We start from the raw sequence: 25,053 nt of genomic DNA, 5'->3' as shown, positions 1-25,053 counted from the left end.
ATCTCACCCTTTGAGAGCTGTCACTTCAGTTCTATTTATTTACCTGATGACTTGCTTTTTAGGCATTTGAGCTTTGGAGATTTTTTTTAAATAAATAATTTTAAAAAGGAATTTTACGTATACATGTTAAGCCAGGTGTGTGGCACATGCCTCTGGGCTCAGTAATCAGAACGGTGAGGCAAGCAGATCTCTGAGTTTGAGGCAAGTCTGGTCTGCAGATTGAGTTCTAGGCATGCAGGTAATCCACATATATATGTGCAGGCAAAACTCATAACTTTTCTGTTATTATTATTTTTGTTTTTTTTTTTTTTTTTGAGACAGATTTCTCTGCAAAACCCTGACTCTTACTATATAGCCCTGACTAGCCTGGAACTCATAGAGAAAAGAGATAAGAAATCCACCTGCCTCTGTCTCCTGAGAGCTGGGATTTACCATTTCCATAAGTATAATTCAATGATCTTATGTTTTCTGAGTTGTGCAACCACCACCACAACCGTGGAATGTTTTTATCTTCCTTAAGGAAATTCATACTCCTTCTTAGTCTCCCAGCCTAATTAACCATTCATCTACTTTATGGCTCTACAAATTTGCCTTTTCCTTACTTTGTCTGCTTTGTTTTTCTTAACATAATGATTCAAGATCAATCCATGTTGTGACATTACTTCTTTCCTTTTTATTAATAACCTTTCAATGAGTCAGACCAGGCAGAAAAAAATGTCTTTAATTCCAGCAATTGGGAGGCAGAGACAGGTTCATCTCTGTGAGTTCAAGGCCAACCTGATCTACAGAGTAAGTTCCATGCCAGCCAGGGCTCCAAAATTAGACTCTGTCTTAAACAAAAACAAAACTACCAAAATAGGGCCGGGCGGTGGTGGCGCAGGCCTTTAATCCCAGCACTTGGGAGGCAGAGGCAGGCGGATCTCTGTGAGTTCGAGACCAGCCTGGTCTACAAGAGCTAGTTCCAGGACAGGTTCCAAAGCCACAGAGAAACCCTGTCTCGAAAAACCAAAAAAAAAAAAAAAAAAAAAACTACCAAAATAGTTTCAATTATGGATATATTCCACTTTGTTTATTTATTTACCAGTTGATAGACAAATTCAACTTAACATAGATATAAAGATTTATTTCTAGGCTCCAGTTATATATATATATGTGTGTGTGTGTGTGTGTGTGTGTGTGTGACTGTCTTTATACCAATAGTACAATGTCTTAATTGATCTTGGTGTGTAGTAAGTTTTCAAAATTGGAAGTACATGTCCTAAAATTTTGTTTTTCTTTAAAAAGATTTTTTTTCTAGGAAGTCATATTTTTTTAATTAATTAATTTATTTATTAAAGATTTCTGCCTCCTCCCCACCACTGCCTCCCACTTCCCTTCCCCGATCAAGTCCCCCTCCCTCATCAGCCCTAAGAGCAATCAGGGTTCCCTGCCCTGTGGGAAGTCCAAGGACCACCCACCTCCATCCAGGTCTAGTAAGGTGAGCATCCAAACTGCCTAGGCTCCCACAAAGCCAGTATGTGCAGTAGGATCAAAACCCAGTGCCATTGTTCTTGAGTTCTCAGTAGTCCTCATTGTCCGCTATGTTCAGCGAGTTCGGTTTTATCCCATGCTTTTTCAGACCCAGGCCAGCTGGCCTTGGTGAGTTCCCGATAGAACATCCCCATTGTCTCAGTGTGTGGGTGCACCCCTCGCGGTCCTGAGTTCCTTGCTCATGCTCTCTCTCCTTCTGCTCCTGATTTGGACCTTGAGATTTCAGTCCGGTTCTCCAATGTGGGTCTCTGTCTCTGTCTCCTTTCATCGCCTGATGAAGGTTAATATTCAGGAGGATGCCTATATGTTTTTCTTTGGGTTCACCTTCTTATTTAGCTTCTCTAGGATCAAGAATTATAGGCTCAATGTTCTTTATTTATGGCTAGAAACCAAATATGAGTGAGTACATCCCATGTTCCTCTTTTTGGGTCTGGCTTACCTCACTCAGGATAGTGTTTTCTATTTCCATCCATTTGTATGCAAAATTCAGGAAGTCATTGTTTTTTACTGCTGAGTAGTACTAATATGTATATATTCCATACTTTCTTCATCCATTCTTCCATTGAAGGGCATCTAGGTTGTTTCCAGGTTCTGGCTATTACAAACAATGCTGCTATGAACATAGTTGAGCATATACTTTTGTTGTATGATAGGGCATCTCTTAGGTATATTCCCAAGAGTGGTATTGCTGGGTCCAGGGGTAGGTTGATTCCGACTTTCCTGAGAAACTGCCACACTGCTTTCCAAAGTGGTTGCACAAGTTTGCATTCCCACCAGCAATGGATGAGTGTACCCCTTTCTCCACAACCTCTCCAGCAAAGGCTATCATTGGTGTTTTAAAAAGATTGTTGTAGCTATTTTATGAGTTCTTTTTAAGGCAGCTGGGTTTTTCACCAGAATTGTGTTGAATTCATAGGTCAGTTTGGAGAATATCACCATAATTTTAGACAGGGTCTTGCTGTGTAGGTCAGGTTGGCCTAGAACTAGCAACCTTCCTGCCTTGGCTTCTTGAATTGTAGGGTTACAGTACCGTGCTTGAGTATTGTCATCTCCATATTACATTTCTCAAGAGAGCCTATTTTCACATTTATTTGAGAATTTTAAAAGTTTCTTTCAACAGGGTTCATAAGGAGAGTGTTCATCAGTAAAATCAGCAAGAATGAGAATCTGAGTTCAAGCTTCGACACTACATAAAAGCTAACTATCCTGTAATCCCAGCATTGGAGAGGCAGAAAGGGTAATCTCTGGAACTCACTGGCTAGCCAATCTAGCTGAATCCAAGAACCCTGATTCAATGAGAAATTAATCTCGAAATATGATGTGGACAGCAATCAGAAAAGATAACCTCTGTCAACACCTGGTGCATACATGCACATACACAAAAACAATTTAAACAATGTTCCGAAGTTTTCAGAGTACAAGGATTATATTTCTTAAGTTTGTTAATAAATGTTTGCTTTTTTGATATTATAAACAGAATTATTTATTCTCATTTTCTTTCTCTCAGTGTATGTGTGTGTGTGTGTGCGTGCACACACACACATGTGCACATGTATATCCATTCAAGTGACCAAGCCTGTGTGTGTGCATGCAGAAACCAGAGGACAACATCAAGTATTCTGCTCTCTCGATCTCATGCTCAGTCCTTTGAGACATTTGCAGTGGAGCTCTTCATTTTTCAGCTAGGTTGGCAGCCAGCAAAACCCCCAAGGACCTTCGTGTCTCCACCCCCAATCAGTGCTGCGGGTACAGGTGAACGTCGGACACACCCAGCTCTTTTACATGGATGTTGAGATCCAAATCCAGATACTCGTGTTTCACAACAGGCGCTCTTTTTTCTGCCACCCACCTCTTAATACAGGGTCTCATGGTGTAGCCATAGTTGGTCTTGAGTTCAGTATGTAGCCTACACTGTCCTCAGACTTGTAGTGATCCTCCTGCCTCAGTCTTCTGAGTGTTGAGATTACAGATGCCTGAAACTATGGCTAGTTCTTAAATTTTAAGGTGTGAAATAGAATTGTTTTTTAAAACTACCCTTCAGTCTTGCTGAGCTCATAACATTGTGTGTGTGAATTCCTTTGCATGTTGTATGCACTTTACCATGTTGTCAACAACTGTGGTTCCATACTGCTTGTCAGGATGCTTTCCATTTATTTCTGTTATATAACTCTCACCTCATATTTCCTTTAGGAGGAGCCTGGCATGCTGCATGAATCAGCAGAGGACTTGTTTCATTTCAATGTTGGGGGCTGGCATTTCTCAGTTCCCAGAAGCAAACTTGCTCAATTCCCAGACTCACTGCTGTGGAAAGAGGCTTCAGCCTTGACATCTGCAGAAAGCCAGAGGCTGTTCATTGACAGAGATGGCTCCACATTTAGGCATGTGCACTATTACCTCTACACTTCCAAGCTCTCCTTCTCCAGCTGTGCCGAGCTGAACTTGCTTTATGAGCAAGCCCTGGGTTTGCAGCTGATGCCTTTGCTTCAGGTAAGATGAGCTTCTCCTCCAAGAGTGATGTTCAACAGCACCCCGAAATGTGAGGCTCTTTTCTATATGGGTTTCTGAGGTAACCCTTTTAATAGACAAGTGTAATAAATGAGTTAAAATAATGAACAATATACTGAATTGCATAATGGCTTTGGCTTTTTTTTTTCTTTGAGACAGGGTTTCTCTGTAGCTTTGGTGCCTGTCCTGGAACTAGCTCTTGTAGACCAGGCTAGCCTCGAACTCACAGAGATCTGCCTGCCTCTGCCTCTTGAGTGCTGGGATTATAGGCTCTTTTGCTTGCTTTTGAGGTCTCACTGTGTAGGCAGGGACCACTGTGACTCTATGACCTCACAGCCCCTATTCGCCAAGTGCCACACACCCAGCTCTTAACTGCACAGTTTAACAGAGACTTTCATCTGATTCTGCTTTATTTGCATCAGCAGCCACATGGGACCTGAGACGGGAGTTAGAGTTACTGAGAAGGTAGCTTTGGCTCTTCCAAATCTTATTTTAAACTGCTACTTTTTTTTTTTTTTTTGAGGTGCTGGGGACAAAACCAAGGCCTTCTGCTTGCTAGGCAAATACTTTACCACTAAGCCACATCTCCAACCCTTGGTTTGCTTTTGTTTTTAGAGACAGGGTTTCTTTGTGTACCCTTGGTTGTCCTGGAACTAGCTCTGTAGACTAGACTGGCCTTGAACTCACAAAGATCTGCCTGCCTCTGCCTCCTGAGTACTGGGACTAAATGTGTGTGCCACCACTGCTGGGATTTTTTTTAATGTACATTTCTTTAAGATAGTCTTATAGTGTGGCTCAGGCTGTCGTGGAAGAACTCATTTTGTAGCTTAGGCTGTCCTCACACTCACAACAATCCTCCCAAATACTGGGGTTATAGGTGTGCACTACCATACCTTTAGTAGCCCCTGGGTTTTTGTTTTTTTTTTTTTTGCATTTATTGTTAGTGTGTGTGTGGTGTGTGTATGTGGGCATAGATGCCATGGTGTTCAGGTAGAAGACAGAAAACTCTATGGAGTCACTTATTTCCTTCCAGTCTTATGTGGGTTCCAGAGATGGAGCTTAGGTTGTCAGGCTTGTACAGCAAGGTCCTTAACCAGCCGAGCCATCTTTCCAATTCACCCTCGGTACTTTGAGATAGGCTCTCCACTTGACTCCAGCTATCCTTGAACTTGAAGCCCTCCTCTCGGCCTCCCAAATGCTGAGATTAACAGGCTTGTTTTGTAAACTTTTAAAAGGAAAAAAGCTGTACAACTTCTAGGATTTACTATGCACACCATGGCTGAGATTTTAAATCTGTAAGATTCATCAAGACTATCTCTTCTCACTGGCACAGTGGTGTACATCTGTAATTGTAGCTGCTTAGAAGGCTGAAGTGGGATGATTTCTTGAGTGCATGAGTTTAAGACCAGCCTAGGAAACATATGGACAACTCTTTTTTTTCCCCAAAGGTGCGTGCTACCACCACCCAGCTTTTTTTAATTTTTTTTTTAAAAAAGATTTATTTATCTATTATGTATACAGTGTTCTGTCTGCATGTATGCCTACAGGTCAGAAGAGGGCATCAGATGTCATTACAGATGGTTGTGAGCCACCATGTGGGTACTTGGAATTGAAGTTAAGAAGAGCAGCCAAAGCTCTTAACCACTGAGCCTTCTCCAGCCCCCAAAGTCTACAGCACCCAGTATTTCCAGATGGTCTCCCACCCAAGTACTAACCAGGCCTGACTCTCTTTAGCTTCTGAGAGCAGATGAGATTGGGTGTGATTAGGGTGCTGTGGCCATAGACAGAACAGCTCTCATTTAAATAAGACCAAACAAAACTTCTCATTGTGCCTATAAGGTACTCAATATTTACTTTCTTCAATTTGCAGAATCCTTTCTTTGTCTTCACTTCTTTATTTTTCAAGAGACTTTTTGTTTTTGTTTTGTTTTGAGATGGGGTCTCACAGCTCTGGTTCTCCTGGAACTCACTGTGTAGACCAGACTACAGGCTGGCCCCAAACTCAGAGATCTGCCTGCTTTTGCCTCCTAGGTGCTAGGATTAAAAACATGGGACACTACACCCAACCCAAGAGCCTTTCAAAAAAATTTTTTTTAATTTTTTTAAAAAAGTTCTTTCTGTTCATTTGTCTGTTTGAAGATTCATTTATTTTATGTGTATGTGTGTATCTGAGTATTTGTATGTACATCATGTGTATATAGGCACCTGTGGAGACCAGAAGAGGGCATCAGTTTCTCTGGAACTGAAGTTTGAGGTAGCTATGAGCAGCCACTGTGGATGCTGGGAACTGAACCTGGGTCCTCTGAAAGAGTAGCAAGTCCTCTTAACTGTTGAACCCAAGAGACTTCTTTTCATTTCTTTATTTTGTTTTTGTTTTTAGTCCTGTTTTTGAACCAGAGTCTCTTTATGTGGCTCTGGTTGGCCTGAAACTCTCTATGTAGATCAGCCAGATTTCAAACTCACAGAGATTTGCCTGCCTTTGCCTCCCAAGTGCTGGTGATTAAAGATGTTACCACACCCTTTTTTTTTTTTTTTTTTTTTTTTTTTTTGGTGATTTGAGACTTACTGTGGCTCAAGTTAACCTAGAATTTGCTGTGTAACCCGTGGTGACCTTGAACTCCTGATCTTTCTGCTTTCTCCTCTCGCTGGTATTCCAGGCATATACCACCATACCTTTTTGTATTTTTATTTTTTATTTTGAGAAAGGGTCTCAAGTAGTCCACACTGGCCTTGAACTAACTATACAGCTGAGGAGGACCCTTAATTTCCTTTTCTTGCTTTTGCTTCTCACGTACTGGGGTTAACAGCCTCTATACAACGTGCTTTCTTCCTTTTAAAAAAACACTTTGATTTTATGATTTTCACTTGTGTGTGTGTGTCTGCGTGTGCACACACATGAGTACAGATCCTCATGAAAGCTAGAAGTGGTACTGGATTCTGGGGAGCTGAGTTGTATGTGGTTGTGAGATGCCCAACTTTGGGCTGGAAACTGAACTCAGTCCTCTGCAAGAGCAGCAAATGCTTTTACCATTGAGTAAGTCTCTCTAGCACCTTCCTTCCTTCCTTCTTCCCCCCCCCCCCCCCCCCCGTCCCTGTCTGTCTGTCTCTTTTTTTGGTGGGGGGAGGGGCGGGGGGATTCAAGGCAGGGTTTCTCTGTGTAGCCCAGGCTGTTCTGGAACTCACTATATAGGGCAGGCTGGTCTTGAATTTAAAGATCTGCTGGCCTCTACCTCCCAGAGTGCTGGGATTAAAAGGCATGCACCACCACTCCCCAGCTGCACCTTTTTCTTATTTTAAGAGCTTTAAAAACCTTTACTGATAAAGCATCAAAGTATGATGGAAAATGGAAGCATTACTTTTAAGTTTTCTCCAAGCCACAGAGATAATTTCTGTGGTGACTTGCTTAGTTTATTTGGTAGTTTTTGAGCAAGGATTTTTTTTAACCTGGAAAAACTAAATATTATGACTGGAAAGGAGATCTGGGCATGTTCTATATCAATCCTACTGTCTGAACAAGGTGTTGTTTATTCATTTCCATAAGGACTAGCCCATCAACTATGGTGCATCTCTGTACACCACTAATTGTGCCTTTCCAATACCGCCTGGGAGAAATGTATGTGTCTTGGTCGGGGGAAAGAGGCCGTTTATTTTGTAGTGTATGTGCTTGTGTATGATCCTCGGTAAATAATCCAGTGCTTTCTCTGAAGTTATTAGATACTTAGAAATCCAAAAACCCTTAGCACACTGCAGTGCAAGGTGGAGGTCTCTCTCTCTCTCTTTTTTTTTTTTTTCCAGACTTTCCACTTGAATCTAAATTTTTGTCAACTTCTCTGGGAGTAAAGTACTAGAAATGCTTGCAAGTGGCTTCAAAACTATTGAAATGCCCTGGCATGTTAGGATTGCTCATGGCTCTATGCCAAGGCACCTTTTTGTGTAGAGAAGAAGTAGCTTGTTTATTGCAGAAAATCAAAGAGATCAAGGCAATGTTTCAGAGAATAATTTAAAAGAATACAAGCTTCTTATATAAACAGTTTATTAAGCTCTTTAGCCCCTTTGCTGTCCTCACTTCCTAAACCGAAACAAAAATATATCTGGGAATCAGCTTCCAAGTAGGAGGCAACAACTCAGAGGCCAATGAGTTGGTCTGATTCCAGAATTCCAAGATGTGTGAGTAGCAGAATTTGAAGAATTATGTGGATCTGCCTCCCTAAGACAGACTGTGAAACAAGTGCTTACGCTTCGGAAATGGTGTTTTCAAAGAAATAAACATTTGTGCTGGCCCAGCCAAAGTGGTATTTATTCATTGAAGCACAATGTAAATACAGCTGGGAGTCAGCAGCCGCCTCAAGCAAGTCAACTGCCTCACACACTTCACCATTTTCCCCACTGCTGCGGCCTAGCCAGCCACTCAGAGGCTTGCCTATGAACAAGCACTGCTTGCAGAAAATGAAGTCTTGCCAGTTCTTATTATCTAAAGACTCTCCCTAAGCTGTACCACTTCAAGCATTTACCTCTGACTTAATGAGAGCATTCTGGATTCCAGTTATTATTCCTATGGACTTTAGGGAAAACAAAGAATGGTACAAAAAATATAATGTAAGCTATGTATGTGGGTTAGATATATAATTATATGTAATTTCTTTTAAGAAGTGTGGGGTGTCTCACTGTGTTGCCTCAGCTAGCCCTGTACTCCTGGATTCCACTGATCCTCCTGCCTCAGTCTCCCAAGTCACTGGAGGACTATGGGTACATGCAGTAATATCTAGTTTCATAGGTCTTGTTCAAATTTTGTAGTAGACAAAAATTAAAAGTATAAAGAAATGAGTGAAGCCAATTTGATGATATATTTTATTTAACTTAATTTTTCTTTTTCTTTTTCTTATTTTGGTTTTTTGAGACAGAGTTTCTCTGTAGTTTTTGGGCCTGTCCTGGAACTAGCTCTTGTAGACCAGGCTGACTTTGAACTCACAGAGATCTGTCTGCCTCTGCCTCCCGAGTGCTGGGATTAAAAGCGTGCACCACCACCGCCCAGCTTAACCAAGTATTTTCAAAGTTTTAAATATAAGATACTTTTTTCTTGTTTTGTACCAAGTTTTCCATATCAAATGTTTTTTTAAATATTTAGCACATCTTAGATTTAGGCTACTGCAGTTTAAGAACTGTACGGTATTCACAGTGACTACCATATTGAATAGCACATATCTGAACTGTTCCAAATTATTAGTGCTCCTTACTACAGAGTTCTTCAAAATTAGTACCTAACAATAAAATAAAACTTGGCTCCTGCTAACTGAATGTCTTATTCATTCAAAAGGTAGCATTTTTGCTCAAGATAGTCTGTAACATTCTAGGCTTTGTTGAAAGGCAATGTGGAAAGCTGGCATGGTACTTGGGAGGCTGAGAAGGAAGGATCATAAGTTCAAGGCTAACCTTGGCTACTAGCAAGAACCTACCTCAATAAATAAATACTTTAAAAGGACAAAAGAGAGAAGCAAAGTAATGTCGCAGAATGAGCCAACAAGCAGGGTGAGAAGACAGGTGCCTGAGCTCACACTGATGCTCTGATCTCTGTCCATCATTCCCTACATACCTACCCCTATCTGAGTCCCGCTGTTTCCCTGCCCTTCTATATACCTGACCTGCACCTCTCACCTCTAAAAGGTACGCTTGAAATCTGCGATTCTAATCAGAATACTTAATGTGTTTGGTCAGCCAACCACATGTCAGATTATGGAGATAAAAGAAATGAAGTAGGAAGCCATATAATACAAGGTGGTGGTGGGGGGAGAGAGAGTAAATGGAAAAAGGCACAGATTGTAAAGATTCTCTCTATATACATATATGTATGTATAGGCTTGCCCCCCTCCATTTCAGGACTTGACATTAAACACAGATTTTTTGGGATGTTAGGGAAGCACTGTACCCCTGAGCCATATCCGCAGTCCTGATTCAACCTATGTAATTATAGGTAGAATGAGTCTATTTTAGGATTGTTTTTATACCATTTCTGAATGTGGTAGCCTGTGCCTATAATCCCAGAACTTGGATGCTAAGACAGAAGAATTGTGAGCTCGAGGCTAGTCTTGGCCACAAAATGAGATCTCAAGAGACTGAAAAAGAAGAATGCCTACATTAATTCAGTCTTCTTTGCCTTTTGATTATGGGTGCAATGTGTCCAGCTGTTTTGAGCTCTTGGCATTGTGACTTCCCCACAATGATGCACTATAACTTGGTACTGTGGATCAAAATAAACACTTTCTCATCTAGAAATAAAGGAAAAGTGAGAAGTGAGAGATAGAATAAGAGAAATTTATAGAGAAAAAATTAGATTTAGTGACTACTCAGGACTGGATTGTGGCATAGGAAGGATAGGTTGGATAAAAAACAGACACTAGCAATTCAGAGTGCAAGGTTTCTTTCTGGGGCACCAAAATAGATAGTGATAATGGTTGAACAGGAATGCAAACTTACCAAATCCCAGTGAATTGTACCCTTTAAACTGGCATGCTTTAGCTGGGCCAGGTGGTACAGGTCTTTAACCCCAGCTATCTGGAGAGCCGAACAGGATGGTCTCAAGTTCAAGACCAAATCGAGTAATCCAGTAAGACTGTAGAGGAACTGGGGATAAGGCTGGGGTTGTAGCTTAGTTTTGAATGCTTGCCTAGAACCTCACAAGGCCCTGGATTTGTTCTCCAGTTTTCCTAAATGTGAGTCTTTAGTATGTAAAATAAAGTTGTTGGGGTCAGAGAAATGGGTAGTAGTGCTTACTCAGTGCTTACAAGTGCTTGCTAAGCTCTTCCAGAGACCCAGGTTCAGTTCCCAGCACCCACATACTTGAGCACAACCACCTGTAACTCCAGCCTGGGGATCTGACGCTTTGTTCTGGCCACTACTGACTCCTGCATGCACACGATGCACACAAATCCATACAGGAACACATGTGCAAATAAAAAATAAGTAAAGAAATCTTGAAAATAAAGTTGTAAGGAAAAAATCAGTGGCTGCTGGCTTGACAATATATCAGAGTCTATAAACTATGTAAGTCATGGACCAAATCCCATCCACTCCTCTGTGTGTGTGTGTGTGCGTGTGTGTGTGTGTGTAGCCCATGAGCTAAGCATGGTTTTTTTTTTAATTTTCATGACTGAAATTTCAAATTTCAAATTTGAAAGTCAAATTTCAGTGCTCATTGCTAAAGTTTCATTGGAATAGAGTCATGCTCGTCTGTTTGTATATTGTTTTTGGCTGTTTTTGAACTACAAAAGAGTTGAGTATTTGAATTGACAGAGACCATATGGCTAGCAAAGTCTAAAATATTTAGTTTCTGGCCTCTCACAAGGGAAAAAAAATGTGTTTACTCCTGGCCTACATTCAATAGGGGCAAGGGAATAAGCAGGAAGATTAGCTAAGAAGCTCCGGCAGCACCCAGACCAGTGGTCCTCAACCTTCCTAATACAGTTCCTCAGGTTGTGGTGACCCCAACCATAAGATTATCTTCATCACTGCTTCATAGCTGCAGTTTTGCTTCTGTTATGAATCGTAATGTAAGTATCTGTGTTTTCAGATGGTCTTAGGCAACCCCTGTGAAAGGGTCATTCAACCCCCAGAGAGGTCGCAACCCATAGGCTGACAACCGCTGATCCACATGAAAGACAATGAGGGCTTGGTCTTGAGTGGTGATAGAAACGATTTAAATCCTGGATATACCTTGATGAATTTGCTAATGAATGGGATGCAGGACATGAAAGAATGGACAGCCAGGCAGTGGTAGCACATGCCTTTAATCCCAGCACTTGGGAGGCAGAGGCAGGTGAATCTCTGTGAGTTCGAGGCCAGTCTGGTCTACAAGAGCTAGTTCCAGGACAGGCTCCAAAGCTACAGAGAAACCTTGTCTCAAAAAACTAAAAAAAAAAAAAAAAAAAAAAAGAAAGAACGGACAACTTATGTTTCTACTCTGAGCAATCAGGTAAATGGTGAATTCTAAGCGATGTGAACATTTAAGAGGCAGGGATCGCAAGTTAAGATCAACAATGTCAAGCTGGAGAAACAGTGAAAATGTGGTAAATCCAAGTGGAGAGACCGACAAGTCACTGGATATACAGATCTGGAGTTCATGGGAACACTTGGGACTAGAAACAGAATCTGGGAGTCATCAGAGCTCATATGTAAATCTATGACCCTGAAAGTTTTGGAATGTTGTATGTTATTCCCAGGAGAGATATAAAGTAGTCATTGCCAGTCCGTACATAAACATCCTTAGGCTTCCTAAAACTCCCTGTGTAATTTGAGAAGCCCTCTTAAATTTAACCTGCTCTGAGCCTATCGCTTGCCATCAGACTGATAGGAGTCACAGCCGCTCCAGAAGAACGTGAACTTTCTCTTCAGGGTCACTCCCAGGAGTTTAAGGTTCAGTGCAGCGTATTGGTTCACTTTTACAGGCCTGTGAAGCCCGCTGCAGACTGGATATAAGGCTTCACTCATGCTGACAAACACTCTACCACTAAACTACACCTTAGCCCAATTTTTCCTATTGCACTGCTTTCTGGGAACCTCAAAGCTTGGATCATAAGTTGTTCTATTTGCCAGCAATCTGCTACCAGTAAAGAATCCAAATATTCCTTGTGTTTAAAGGAGTCAGGGAGTTTTTATGTTGATTACACAAATGATGACTGCCTGTGGCAGCCTCACATTTCCTATTATGATGTGAGACAGATTACCTTGTGATCTTGGAGAAGAATATGTAAATGGCAGATAGTCATTCCAACAATGCGGCTTATGGGCAACAATGGATAAGTGGACAACTCAAGTGTAAAGTCCTTGAAATGGCTTCAAGGGTCCCCACAGACTGGTTCACCTGCTCATAATGGCTCATATCACAAACATATATCCACAGTCATGTGCATATGTGTACAAACACTCGCACACTCACACACACACACTGAAGTTCAATCATACCCCTAAGTATCCTATATGCTTACTTTCTATGCCCCTGCACTCCGTTTTATATTTTGTTATAAATGTAGCCTGTAGGAAGCCTACCCTAACATTTCCAGACAAAGTTAAAGTGTTTGTTGATCTGTTCTTATAACAATGCTAATTCTGTTGGGATCATGTTTTTGTATGTCTTTTTCCTTTTCTGGTTTATATTTTTATGCTTGCCTTTCCAATATTTTTCAAAGTATCCATTATCTATAGGTGTTTAATTATCGTCTGCTGGGAGATGGGGACTGGACCCACCTCTGTAGAGGCAGCTAGAACCAGCAGTAGAGAGACGAGTCTGAAATATTGAGAGTTGTGCCTTATTTGGCTTCCTTTGAAACATATCCTCTTGGCCTAATAGTCTTGCTTCCTTTTCGCTTCAGGGCAATGCAGGCACTCGTCCTGATAAAGCAGGCGGGGATTTGTTGGTTCCTTGAGCCCTTTCACCATTATGTTCCTCCCAATAGCCCAAAAGGCATCCAAAACCCACTACTGTTTTGAAAACCCTGTTAAGTCCAAAGGTTCTGCCAGCAGGGTGTTTTTTGTCAGCCCTCTTTTAGCAACATACTTGCCCCTGCACCATAGGTTTTACATTGTTTCTGATTTATTTTTCACTATTATCTAGGCTCAGAGCAACGTCAGCTGTCCTTATATTAGCCATTAGCCTTCTGAATTCCAGTTTGTATTTCTCTAAAGAAATCCTCCATTGGCCAGGCACAGTGGCGCATGTCTGTAATTCCAGAATTTGGGAGGGTGAGGTTGGAGGACTGCAGCAAGTTCAAGAAGAGCCTGGGCTGTACAGGCGCCTTTATTGCAAGAAGAGACCTCCCTCCATTCATAACATATGAAGAGAAAATTAAAAAAAAGTAATAGTCAGGTAGATGAAAGACCTGAAGTCAGCGTACAGGAAACCAGCCATATGCTCTGTGACAGCTTGAGCCAGTAAAGCCCAAAGCCCCTGGAAGCGAGGCTCCCTGGAGTGTTTTTATTCGTGCATTCTTTCTCTCAACAGAAAATGCACTGGTGTCCCATTTCTAAGCAGAGAACAAAACAAGCAAAGTCCTTGGGGTCTCAGGGAGGTTATACTATTAGAGAAGAGCTGACAGAGCATAAATAAGTAAGTAGGTGAGGGAGTTGGGGATGTTTTGTGGTTTCTTAAAGCATCCTACTGTCTTCCTGTGAGCAGAGGTCTTACACTTCTTTTTTTTTTTTTTTTTTTTTTTTGAGGTCTTACACTTCTAAATATCAGAGCAAGGACTCACCGAGAGAGTTCAGGAAACAACCTTCTTGAAGCTCCTGGGTCTAGCTGCTTACCTTGACCCCTTCAGTTAATACATACCATGTCCTCACTGGCTGGCTGGGATCGCAATGTTTGTAGATTATTTGCCTGAGCGCTCCTTTTAAAGATTTGTCAAACATGCCAGGCAGTAGTGGTGTGCACCTTTAATCCCAGCACTAGGGAGGCAGAGGCAGGTGGATCTCTGTAAATTCGAGGACAGCAGGTCTACAAAGTGAGTTCAAGGCCAGCCTGTTCTACAGAGTGAGTTCCAGGACAACCAGGACCATACAGAGAAACCCTGTCTGTGTGTCCTAGCTGTGCCTGTAGTTTTGGATAGTCTGGATCTACATCAGTGTGTGAGTGTGGTCCACTTCTCTGTCGGCTCCTTTGACCTTTCTTTCCAGAAGACTCAACCCTCCAGCTCCACAGTTGTATGCAGTCTTGCACATAACATAATGTAAGCACTTCCTCTCTATGAGGGTCTAGACTAGAAGACTGGGTACATGAACCCAGCCCTCTGCAGACACCTGATAACATAGGAAAGAAGTGGCCTGGATTCAAATCAAAAGTGTGTATGTGGGCTGGAGAGATGGCTCAGTGGTTAAGAGCAATGCCTGCTCTTCCAAGGGTCCTGAGTTCAATTCCCAGCAACCACATGGTGGCTCACAACCATCTGTAGAGAGGTCTGGCGCCCTCTTCTGGCCTTCAGGCATACACACAGACAGAATATTGTATACATAATAAATAAATATTAAAAAAAAAAGTGTGTATGTGTCTGTGGTAACAAAGGGGCAGCAAGAATGACTGACACCAGGTTCTGCAGCCTGAGAAATGGGAGGAGGAATTTTCTTGGCAGAGAGAATAGCATACATAAAGTTGAGGTAGGGTGGTGAGGTAGGGTGGGAGGACAGGGAAGATAGCTTGGTCAGTCTCCAAAACCCATATAAAAATGTCATACATGGACTGGGCAGTGGTGGTGCATGTCTTTAATCCTCAGCAGAGACAGGTGGATCTCTGAGTTCGAGGCCAGCCTGGTCTACAGAGTGAGTTCCAGGACAGCCAGGATGGTTGCACAGAGAAACTTTGTCTTGAAAAACAAAACAAAAACAAACAAACAAAATGTCAGGCATGGTGGCATAGGTTAATAATCCTAACACTGTAGTGGACGTAGGAAGCTCACTGGGGCTCACCAGTCAGCCAATCTATGTAACTGATGAGCTCCAAACTAATGAGAGATTTGTCTCAAAAGAAGTAGATGATGTTCCTGAGGATGATACCTTGATATGCGCGCATGTGGGCACACACACACACACACACACGAGAGTGTGTGGGCAGAGGATAGTAGAAGGATTTGGAGTAAATGTGTCTAGAATAAAAATGATAGACTTAAAGGACAGAGTCAGAATTGAAACCTGTGTTTGTTCTATTTCAAGGCCCTCATGCGGCTCCCATCGATTGTGTAGGGCCTTATGTGCAATGCTAAGGGGGGTCTGGACTGAACCCCACAGGAATAAGGAGCACTGACTTTTTAAGATGGGAATGATTTGGATTATTTAGTACATTTTAAAGGCTATGGTATGGAGAAAGCTCAGGGAGAGGTGAGGAGAGAAGATGGAGAGGAAGGGGACGGAATCTAGGTCTCGCTAGCAATTTATTTGGCTGGAGATTCGGTAAGTAATAGTCAAGTAATAGTCCCTAGTTTAAATCTTTTATCTTAGTTAGGGTTTCTATTGCTGTCATACCGTGCTAAAGGTTCCGAGGCTTGTGCATCAGCATGCTAGTGAACCATCTCCCCAGTCCTTCCATGCCTTTCTTTCTCCCAAGCCAAGAACTCTTTGAATCTAAGCAGGAAGAAACATAGCAAATTACAGTGAGTATTTCTCAAGACTCCCTTCCCAATATTCCACATAAGCAGTCTCCTTCATTACTTGGTGTTCCATGAAAATACTCCCCATAACCCTGCCATGGCCACCGATTTTCCCACTCTGGCTGGCCTACCTCCTTTTTGAGACCTTAATCGGTTCTGAGAGGGCCAGTTCCTACATATGGCCACCAGGGGGCTCTTCTCAATACTTGGGATCTCACCAGCAAACTCACAAGGACTTCCCACCTGGGTAACTAGCAATTAGAAACAGGTTCTTTTGTTATTATTGAATCAGAGATTTTCTATCTGTTACAAGGTTCTTAGAGGAGAAAGCTGATCATATATATGTATGGTGCCTATAAGGATCACTTGTCCTGTTGTGTCCAACAGTTTATTAGAAAAATACTATCTTCTAGGTGAGGTCAGAAAATTTTGGTTTAACGCTATGATGATAATCTGTTCACTGCATGACTGTAGAAGGGGAAATCCTTAGGTAAGCATGGAATGAAGATCCCTAAGCCACCTCTGCCCTGGGGTTCAGCCTTACTTAGGTGGGATGTTCCAATGCTGGTTACTAGTTCGTTCAAACCAAGATTCTCTGAACTTGGGAGACTATTCAAACAAGTTATATAGCCTTTGAACTATGACGAATTATCTCATCAGGAAAACATTCAACACATCTGTCTCTCAAGTTAAACAAGCAAATATATGTGGAAGTGATTTGAAAAATATATAACTTGGAGCTGGAGAGATGGCTCAGAGGTTAAGAGCACTGACTGCTCTTCCAGAGGACCTGAGTTCAATTCCCAGCACCCACATGGTGGCTTACAGCCATCTGTAATGAAATCTGGTGCCCTCTTCTGGCCTGCAGGCATACATGCAGATAGAACACTGTATACATAATTAATAAATAAATCTCTTTTAAAAAAGAAAAGAAAAACAGAATTTCCCAACTTAAAAATGAAATTATATAACCCTGTGCCAGGATTTTATTATATCTTAATCTCACTGTTAGACTACTCTCTGGAATGAGGATGAATACACAAAATGAGCAAATCACACAAATCACAAAAGATCAGGGTTTTTTAACTATTAAAGACAATACCAGAAGATATCAAGTTTCAAATGACTTAAACAGAAATTACTCTGTAGCTGGGCACGATGGGAAACACCTGTAATCTCAAGGCTTAGGTGATCAAGGGAGCAAATCTCACAAGTCCACCCTTGGCTATGCCAGTATATAGTGAGTTTGAGGTCAGCCTGTGCTACACAAGGTCCTGTCTCAAAAAAATAAAAGGAAAAGTCATGTGGTGGCATGTGCCTTTAATTCCAGTACTCGAGAGGCAGGGGATGGGAGGTAGGACGCAAGAGGCAGAGGCAGGCAGTTCTCTGTGAGTTTGAGGCCAGCATTGTCTTCAAAGCTGACCAAGAGAACCAGGACTGTTACACAGAGAAACATTGTCTTGAAAAAAAAAAAAGCAAAAAGTGGGGGGTGGGGGAATCTCCTTAGATTTTTCAATAAAAAATGTCCTGTTATTTGACATAAATTAGGAAGAAAAGAATTGCCTCAAACTCAGAAGAAAAATAATCATTGGGCTTTTGAGTTATTACTATGCCCTTTACATTTTTACATTTTGTGATTGATTCAGTCTATTTTTGAATACTGTCCCAAGTAAATCAGATAGTATTTTTCTGGGTACTCAAGTGTAAAGAAAAGTTGGCTACGAGGTTTGCATTTTGAAGGCAGCACTCTTCTTTATGTGACAGACCCTAGATAACCTGAAGGAAGGGAAGCACCACCTCCGTGTGCGGCCTGCAGACATTCCTGTTGCAGAGCGAGCATCTCTGAACTACTGGCGGACATGGAAGTGCATCAGCAAACCCTCCGAGTTTCCAATCAAAAGCCCAGCCTTCACAGGTACAGTCATGAGTAGGCCGCAGTGAAGTCACTAACGCCCTCACTCCTCACCCCAGCAGAAGCTGACCTCCATCTCAGCTAGCTCTAGTGACATCTCTATTTCTTAGTCATCTGTTTTGACTGGTCACCTGTCCTCTGAATGGCTGCTTGCCTACTGGAACTCAGTAGCCTGCTCCATTCCATTCTGCTGCATCTCAGCTTCATTTAGGCTGGATGATGTTTTCCAATCTATCCTAAAAATTAAGGCTCCGTCATCATTTCAAATTACCTCCAGCCACCATACAAAGATACCCAAGTGATCTCAGGCTTCTAAGTCCCTTGCAGTATAGGTAGGCCTGTGGTGGGACATCAGGAATTCATGGTTATTAATAGGTTTTAGGTTTCCAGAGGAGTCAAAAGCATTTATCTCACTTGTAGTTAACAGAAGTTGGTTTGATCAATTAATTAGAGACCATGGCTAGAGAGATGACTCAGTGGTTAAAAGCACTTATTGTTTTTGATGAGGAACCAGCACCAACATGGCAGCCCACAACTGTCTTAACTCCAGTTCCAGAGAATCTGATGCCCTCATCTGGCCTTTATATGGTGCACATATATACATACAGGCAAAATACCCACACTTATAGATACAAATAAATCCTTTTATTAAAGACTTATTTATTTGTGTGTGTGTGTGTGTGTGTATGTATGTATGTATATATATATATATACACACACAGTGTTCTGCCTGCACTCCAGAAGAGGGCATCAGATCTCATTACAGATGGCTGTGAGCCACCATGTGGTTGCTGGGAATTGAACTCAAGACCCCTGGAAGAACAACCAGGCTGTTAACCTCTGAGCCATCTCTCCAGTCCCAATAAAAATAAATCTTAAAGAAGAGACATGGATAACTGAATTTAGTGACTTTGGGTACATAAGCCAAAATGTCGTATCATTCAAAATCTGTTTACTGTCTGTAGAAAAAAAAAACGATGCAAAACAGATTTCTTGTGCCTAGCTTCCCAGAACATTCCTTCTTAACCTGAAGTCTACATCTGGAAAGAGAAAAGGGGGAAAGAAGCATATGGCAGAGACTGTCCCCTGGTGGTCTCCATCTTCCTCCGGGACCCCTGGGTCAGTGGGAGCACTGGCCTCAAGGAGGTGGTGACACCTCTGTTCATTGTCTTCCAGGTCTTCACGATAAGGCACCTTTGGGACTCATGGACACACCACTGTTGGACACAGAAGAGGAAGTGCACTACTGCTTCCTGCCCCTCGACCTGGTAGCCAAGTATCCAAGCCTAGTGACAGAAGACAACCTGCTGTGGCTGGCCGAAACCGTGGCCCTGATCGAGTGCGAGTGCAGCGAGTTCCGCTTCATTGGTGATTGCTCTGTCTAGGGGCAGCCGTCTGCCCTTTCCAAACCCCTACTCACACCACAAGGGCCTGAGGACCTTCTCCGAGTGGAGGCTGTAGAAACACATAATCTTCCAAGAGGCAGGCAGAGTCCATCATTAAGCTCTCCCGTAGCTCAGAGCTTTTTTGTTTTGTTTTGTTTTTGAAACAGTCTCTCTCTCTATAACCCTGGCTGTCCTGGAACTCACACTGTAGAGTTGCAGTATGGGAGGGCAGAGAAAAACACTAAGTCCCTGTGTGAACAACTCAGAGATTCAGAAGCGCAGCACAACAACTTCCTAGGTGACTCCGAATCTGGCCTCGAACTCACAGAGATCTGCCTGCCTCTGCTTCCTGAGTGCCAACATGTCCAGTCCAGTTCGGAGCTTTTTTAGCTCCTATTTCTTCTGTGACACCCTAGCTATAAAGGGGCACTGGAACTCCCTAAATTAGTGTTAATGACCACAGGACTTGATGGTAAGGACAAAGGACTGAGTTGAACTCTGGTTGCTTATACTTCACTTATGTCTCTAGTTAGGCTCTAGGCCTCACCTGCTCTCACCATACAATAAGGAAATAAGGTTGTTTCAAAGATCTTACCTACCCTCCCTTCTATTACACTTTAAGTGCAAAGAAAGGGGGTAAATGATGATAGTTTCTCCAGAGTCACATAGAATGGGCAGCTTGAGCTAAGGAGGGATGTGCGCTCTTATCCCACTCAGAAGGGAACCTCCCTTCCCACGCTGCCCCAGGACCATCTTTGCTGGCCTGTGAACTGAATAGCCACTCCACTATCTAGACAACCCGAGCAGTAGACAAGCAGCTAAATGGGCAGAACAATAAACACCAACTTATGTCAGGGGCCCAAATGCCTGAGGCCCAGCTATCCAGATTCGGAGTCACCTAGGAAGTTGTTGTGCTGCGCTTCTGAATCTCTGAGTTGTTCACACAGGGACTTAGTGTTTTTCTCTGCCCTCCCATACTGCAATCCAGCAGGGACACCTGGCAGCCCAGTCTCGGCCAGGTCTGGCCTCTCCTCTCTAACAAGACTACTCCCTCTTTTGGAATGACCTGCTCTCGGGTCAAGACTCTCAGGGCCTTTGTGTTCGCAGAGAGGGCCTGGGAGGGCCGGGCCAGGCCAGGGGCAGTCACACCCATGGACTCAGACACAGGAAAACAAAGTAATCTGGGGTCTTTGGAAACCACTGCCTCAGAGCAAACCTAATCAGGTATGTTTAGCAATTGTTTCCAAACGAGGAGAGCCTAACATGAGATGAAGCACTCAAAATCTGCCAGGACATGGAAAGATTAGTCATGAATATGCTTTGTTAACTCAGGTTGTTTCTCTTTGCTTTTCAAGTGAACTTTCTCCGCTCACACAAGATCCTACTACCAGACAACTTCTCCAACATGGATGTGTTAGAAGCAGAGGTAGAAATCCTGGAAATCCCTGAGCTTACTGAAGCTGTACGGCTGTACCGGATGAGTATAGGTATGTTGCCCAGGAACTTTGACCTCCTCTTGATATTCTAGAACAGTCTGGGCTTGAGCTACAGAAGCCAAGGGCAAACAACTCCCCTTACAGTCACTTTGGACTTGAGTGGTAGTGAGAAACAGGTGTTGTGACTGACTTAGAATCTAAGAAAAGAAGTTTGGCTTAAAACCCCTTATGCCCTCTCTACTCAGCGTTGCAACCAAAGCTAGGGCCAAAGGGAGGCCTGCTTAGACTGGGGCAGGAGGAGCCTAACCTTGGGTGGGAAACCAAGCTGCATCGTCCTGAGGAGCAGGCTGAGCCTGAGGACAAGCTTCCTAAGCAGGTGCTGTTTGTTCCTCTGTGGAAATCCTGGGCTTCTACCTGCGGCTCCCATCTTTCCTCCTCCAGGAACAGCTAAAGAAGAAAGGATTGGGCATGTTTTCCACTGGTTCTTCAGTTACCGAAGCCCAATTCCCCTTCCCTCTCACTGCCTTGTTTCACATTCTTTGACTTCTCTGCCTGTTTCTGCTTGTTCCTAACAGTCCCTGACCCTTGTCCAGGTCAGGCCTTTGTGCTCCTGACTTTGCCTCATTCCAGCTGCTCCTCTTGACAGTTTTGATTTGCCTTTCATCAGATCATTCACCAGCTACTGCACATCCATGGAAACCTCCACATGTGCTTCAGGAAGCTAGCTGAATGGGTGTGGGCAGACACAGACATGCGGGAGGTGAGGTGGGCAGCAGGCCTTCTGAGAGCTCCCAAAACAACAACAAACGTAGAGAACTATCTTACACGTGTGAAGTATGGCCTGGTTGTGTGCTTGTCCCATGGAATGAGGCTCAGCCCCTCCCCAGGCTAATGGAATGTGCTCTCTGTATGGGAGGAGTGGCATTCTGCAGCCGGTCTCAGGAACCTGTTCCAAGACGTCCTAGTTTACTAAGAGGGATGTCAGTTCAGTTCCTGCCCCAGCAGCTTCTGGTTCTCAGAAAGCATGGGTGTTAGGATGTGGGAGAGTGGCACAGGTCATTGCTCCTCATAGGCAATGAAAAGATGGCAGTATATTTACAGACAGGATTTCCTCAAACACATGAGGTATTAACCTTCTATAAAGCATCACAACCAAGGCTCTTTCATAGCCTTGGAAGGGTACAGCTCAGACCCCAGCCCTGTGTAACTCGAAGTCACTGGTAATCTGCCCTAACCCACAATGTCAGGCAGGGCTGCGGATAGTTTGTTCATCTGTAGACTTCTGATAGGCATGCTCTGAGGACTGGAAATAAGACATGAAAATCCTCCAACAGGAGGAACATGGCCGTGCACACCTCTTATCCCAGCACGTGGGAGACAGGCAAGAGGATCACACGTTTGAGGACAGCCTGGTGTATACAGTGATCCAGTTTCTTTTTTTCTTTTTTTTTTTTTCTCCTTTTTTTGGTTTTTCAAGACAGGGTTTTTCTGTGGCTTTGGAGCCTGTCCTGGAACTAGCTTTGCAGACCAGGCTGGCCTCAAACTCACAGAGATCCACCTGCTTCTGCCTCCTGAGTGCGGGGATTAAAGGCGTGCACCACCACTGCCTGGAAGTGATCCAGTTTCAAAAAGAAAAAAAAATCGAAAACTACTAGAAGCTTCTCAGCTGGCTCAGTGTTCCCTACTGTGCCACCTCTCAAGTTTTGGCTTCTAAACTTAATAAGTGTCCACCAACTTCTACCAATGTTAAAGTGATCCAGATTTGGACTGTATAAACAAACAACTTCCATCTCACCACTTAAGCCCTAATTGGGGTAGCAGGAGGACCCAGAGTGTTCAGTTCGGGTATGATCAAAGATCTTGGAGTCATCCCTCTCTCCCTAACACAGGTGGTTGTTCCCGGGCCTCCTGTCCTCCTCCAAGCCCTGGGAAGGGGGGCCGTACAGCTAGTCTGGAGTCGGTGAAACCACTGTACATGATGGCACTGGGCCTTCTGGTCAAGTATCCAGACTCTGCCCTGGGACAGCTTCGCATTGAGAGCACGCTGGATGGAAGCAGACTGTACATCACAGGGAATGGGGTCCTCTTCCAGCATGTCAAGTAAGTCCCAGTCTCTCTCTGGAAACATTTTGTCCATCGACTGGGCTCTGCCCATCTTGGAACATCTTGGGATGTCCTTATCTTGGGAAACAACTCTAAGCCTTTCCCATGAGCTAAGGGGAAATTGTCTTTGGGATATCTCACTATTTTCCCTCTTCTGTCACCATCACCACCAGGTTTGGGCTTCTGAGGAACAGGCTGAGATAATTTACAAAGTTCTCCAGGATTCAAAGGCTCTAGGTGTTCCATTTTCTGTTTTCTGTCAGTCATTTCCCAATGCTCACTCTGAGGTTACCAGGTCACAATCATACATTCGGAGTCCTGGATACCCCAAGCAAACCTCTTTGCAAGCAAAGGCTCTATCCAGCCTTAGGAGACTGGAGCCTAGGGTGATCACTTGAGAAACAAGGCAGGGCAGGCTTTCCAGAGGATGTGGTCCCTTGAGAAATGGGCTCAGAATGCCCATTAGTGCCAGGGCACGGATTACTTTACATTTCTATAGAAGGTTAAAAAGCACGACTCTGCAAATGCTACAAAACTCATTAGTACCAAAGCTGAAGACAGGATTGGGTTTCCCAGTTCTTGGGGAAGGGTTACCTGACCTAATTGTGTCGTTTTAGAACCTTTAGGCCCATCTCTCCCTGACATGTCCACTTACAATGTCACAGAAGGCAAATACAAATGCTTTTGAAAGAGAGTTGGACTAGAGGACTGGTGTTCAGACCTTAGTCTCTCTCTAGGTACAAAGGGTGTTAGTAATCTCTCAAAGTCATAGTAGGTTTCCAGCATGAGGTGGCTGGGTTTTGGCCTAGCCCAGACCCTAAGGCATGAAATTAAGTTTGGATTGGCCTTGCTGAGAAAGGTCTGAAGGGGGTGCGCATGTGTCTAGGCTCATTCTCTTTCAAGAATCCCCAAGATAAATCAAGGAAATGATTCTTCTGGTGCCACACTTAGAAGTTTCATGACAAGACACCCTGATCATGGTAGGCTTACGGGCCAGACTCCTTTACGGTGTAGTAACTATAGGGCTTCACAATAGGCTTTTCTTTGGGTAGGAACTGGCTGGGCACTTGCCGGCTGCCCCTGACTGAGACCATCTCTGAGGTGTATGAGCTTTGTGCCTTCCTGGACAAGAGGGACATCACCTATGAGCCAATGAAAGTGGCTCTGAAGACTCACCTGGAGCCGAGGACTTTGCCACCCATGGATGTGCTCGGTAAATGTTTACTTTATTATGCTCAAACACAGTAAAGCTTCTGGGTTTGAAATTGCATCAAGGGAGGGTCTAGAGGCTAGAGAGGAGAGCCAGAGCCAAGAAGTGTAAATGGGAGAGAAGGAAAGGTAGGCAGAACTTCATGTTATGATGCTGTGTGCCCTCTCCTCACCAGTTCCACACCATATCTCAAAATCAGACAGGATGCCTCGTCTGGGGCTTCACAGATCCCCAAATGCACGGCTCTCCTTGGAGCTAACACAAGCTGCCATTTGTTTCTCACAGCCAGGCAGAAAGAAATGGCCCATGAATCCATTTAGAATGGAGCAGAGACACAAGGACGAATTTGTCAAATTAAAATTGCACAGTGATCGCCGGGCGGTGGTGGCACACGCCTTTAATCCCAGCACTCGGGAGGCAGAGGCAGGAGGATCTCTGTGAGTTCGAGGCCAGCCTGGTCTACAAGAGCTAGTTCTAGGACAGGCACCAAAGCTACAGAGAAACCCTGTCTCGAAAAAAACAAAACAAAACAACAACAAAAAAATTGCAGTGATCAAACATGGGTCTAAGTTGTCCAAATGCAATGTTGTTTTAGTTAACAGACTCTTTTTTTTTTTTTTTTTGAGACAGGCTCTCTCTATGTAGCCCTGGCTGTCCTGACACCTACTGTGTAGACCAGGCTTAGCTTCAAACTCACAAAGACCCACCTGCCCTTATCTCTCCCAAGTGCTGTAATTAGTGTGTGCCACTATGCCCAGCTGATTAATAAACTCTTATTAACATGTTTTTCTGTAAAGTTTAAGCTGTATTTCTATCACTCAGCAACACTCAGCATTTACTGAGCACC

General features: G+C 43.4%; 1 protein-coding gene across 1 annotated transcript in view; it reads left to right on the top strand.

The window, feature by feature from the left end:
• The first annotated feature begins 232 nt into the window (after window positions 1-232).
• Kctd19 (potassium channel tetramerization domain containing 19) overlaps window positions 233-25,053 on the top strand; it is a 31,683-nt gene continuing 6,862 nt past the window's right edge. Inside the window, exons 1-8 of the mRNA XM_057754276.1 lie at window positions 233-238; window positions 3,721-4,017; window positions 17,925-18,075; window positions 19,249-19,440; window positions 20,813-20,944; window positions 21,139-21,225; window positions 22,783-22,993; window positions 24,049-24,209. Of these exons, the coding sequence (XP_057610259.1) occupies window positions 233-238; window positions 3,721-4,017; window positions 17,925-18,075; window positions 19,249-19,440; window positions 20,813-20,944; window positions 21,139-21,225; window positions 22,783-22,993; window positions 24,049-24,209 (1,237 nt within the window). The remainder of the gene's footprint in view (window positions 239-3,720; window positions 4,018-17,924; window positions 18,076-19,248; window positions 19,441-20,812; window positions 20,945-21,138; window positions 21,226-22,782; window positions 22,994-24,048; window positions 24,210-25,053) is intronic.

This window comes from Chionomys nivalis, chromosome 21 (genome assembly GCF_950005125.1).
Source record: "Chionomys nivalis chromosome 21, mChiNiv1.1, whole genome shotgun sequence".
In the NCBI taxonomy this organism is placed as follows: Eukaryota; Metazoa; Chordata; class Mammalia; order Rodentia; family Cricetidae; genus Chionomys; species Chionomys nivalis.
This window is presented reverse-complemented; position numbering and strand designations above follow the sequence as displayed.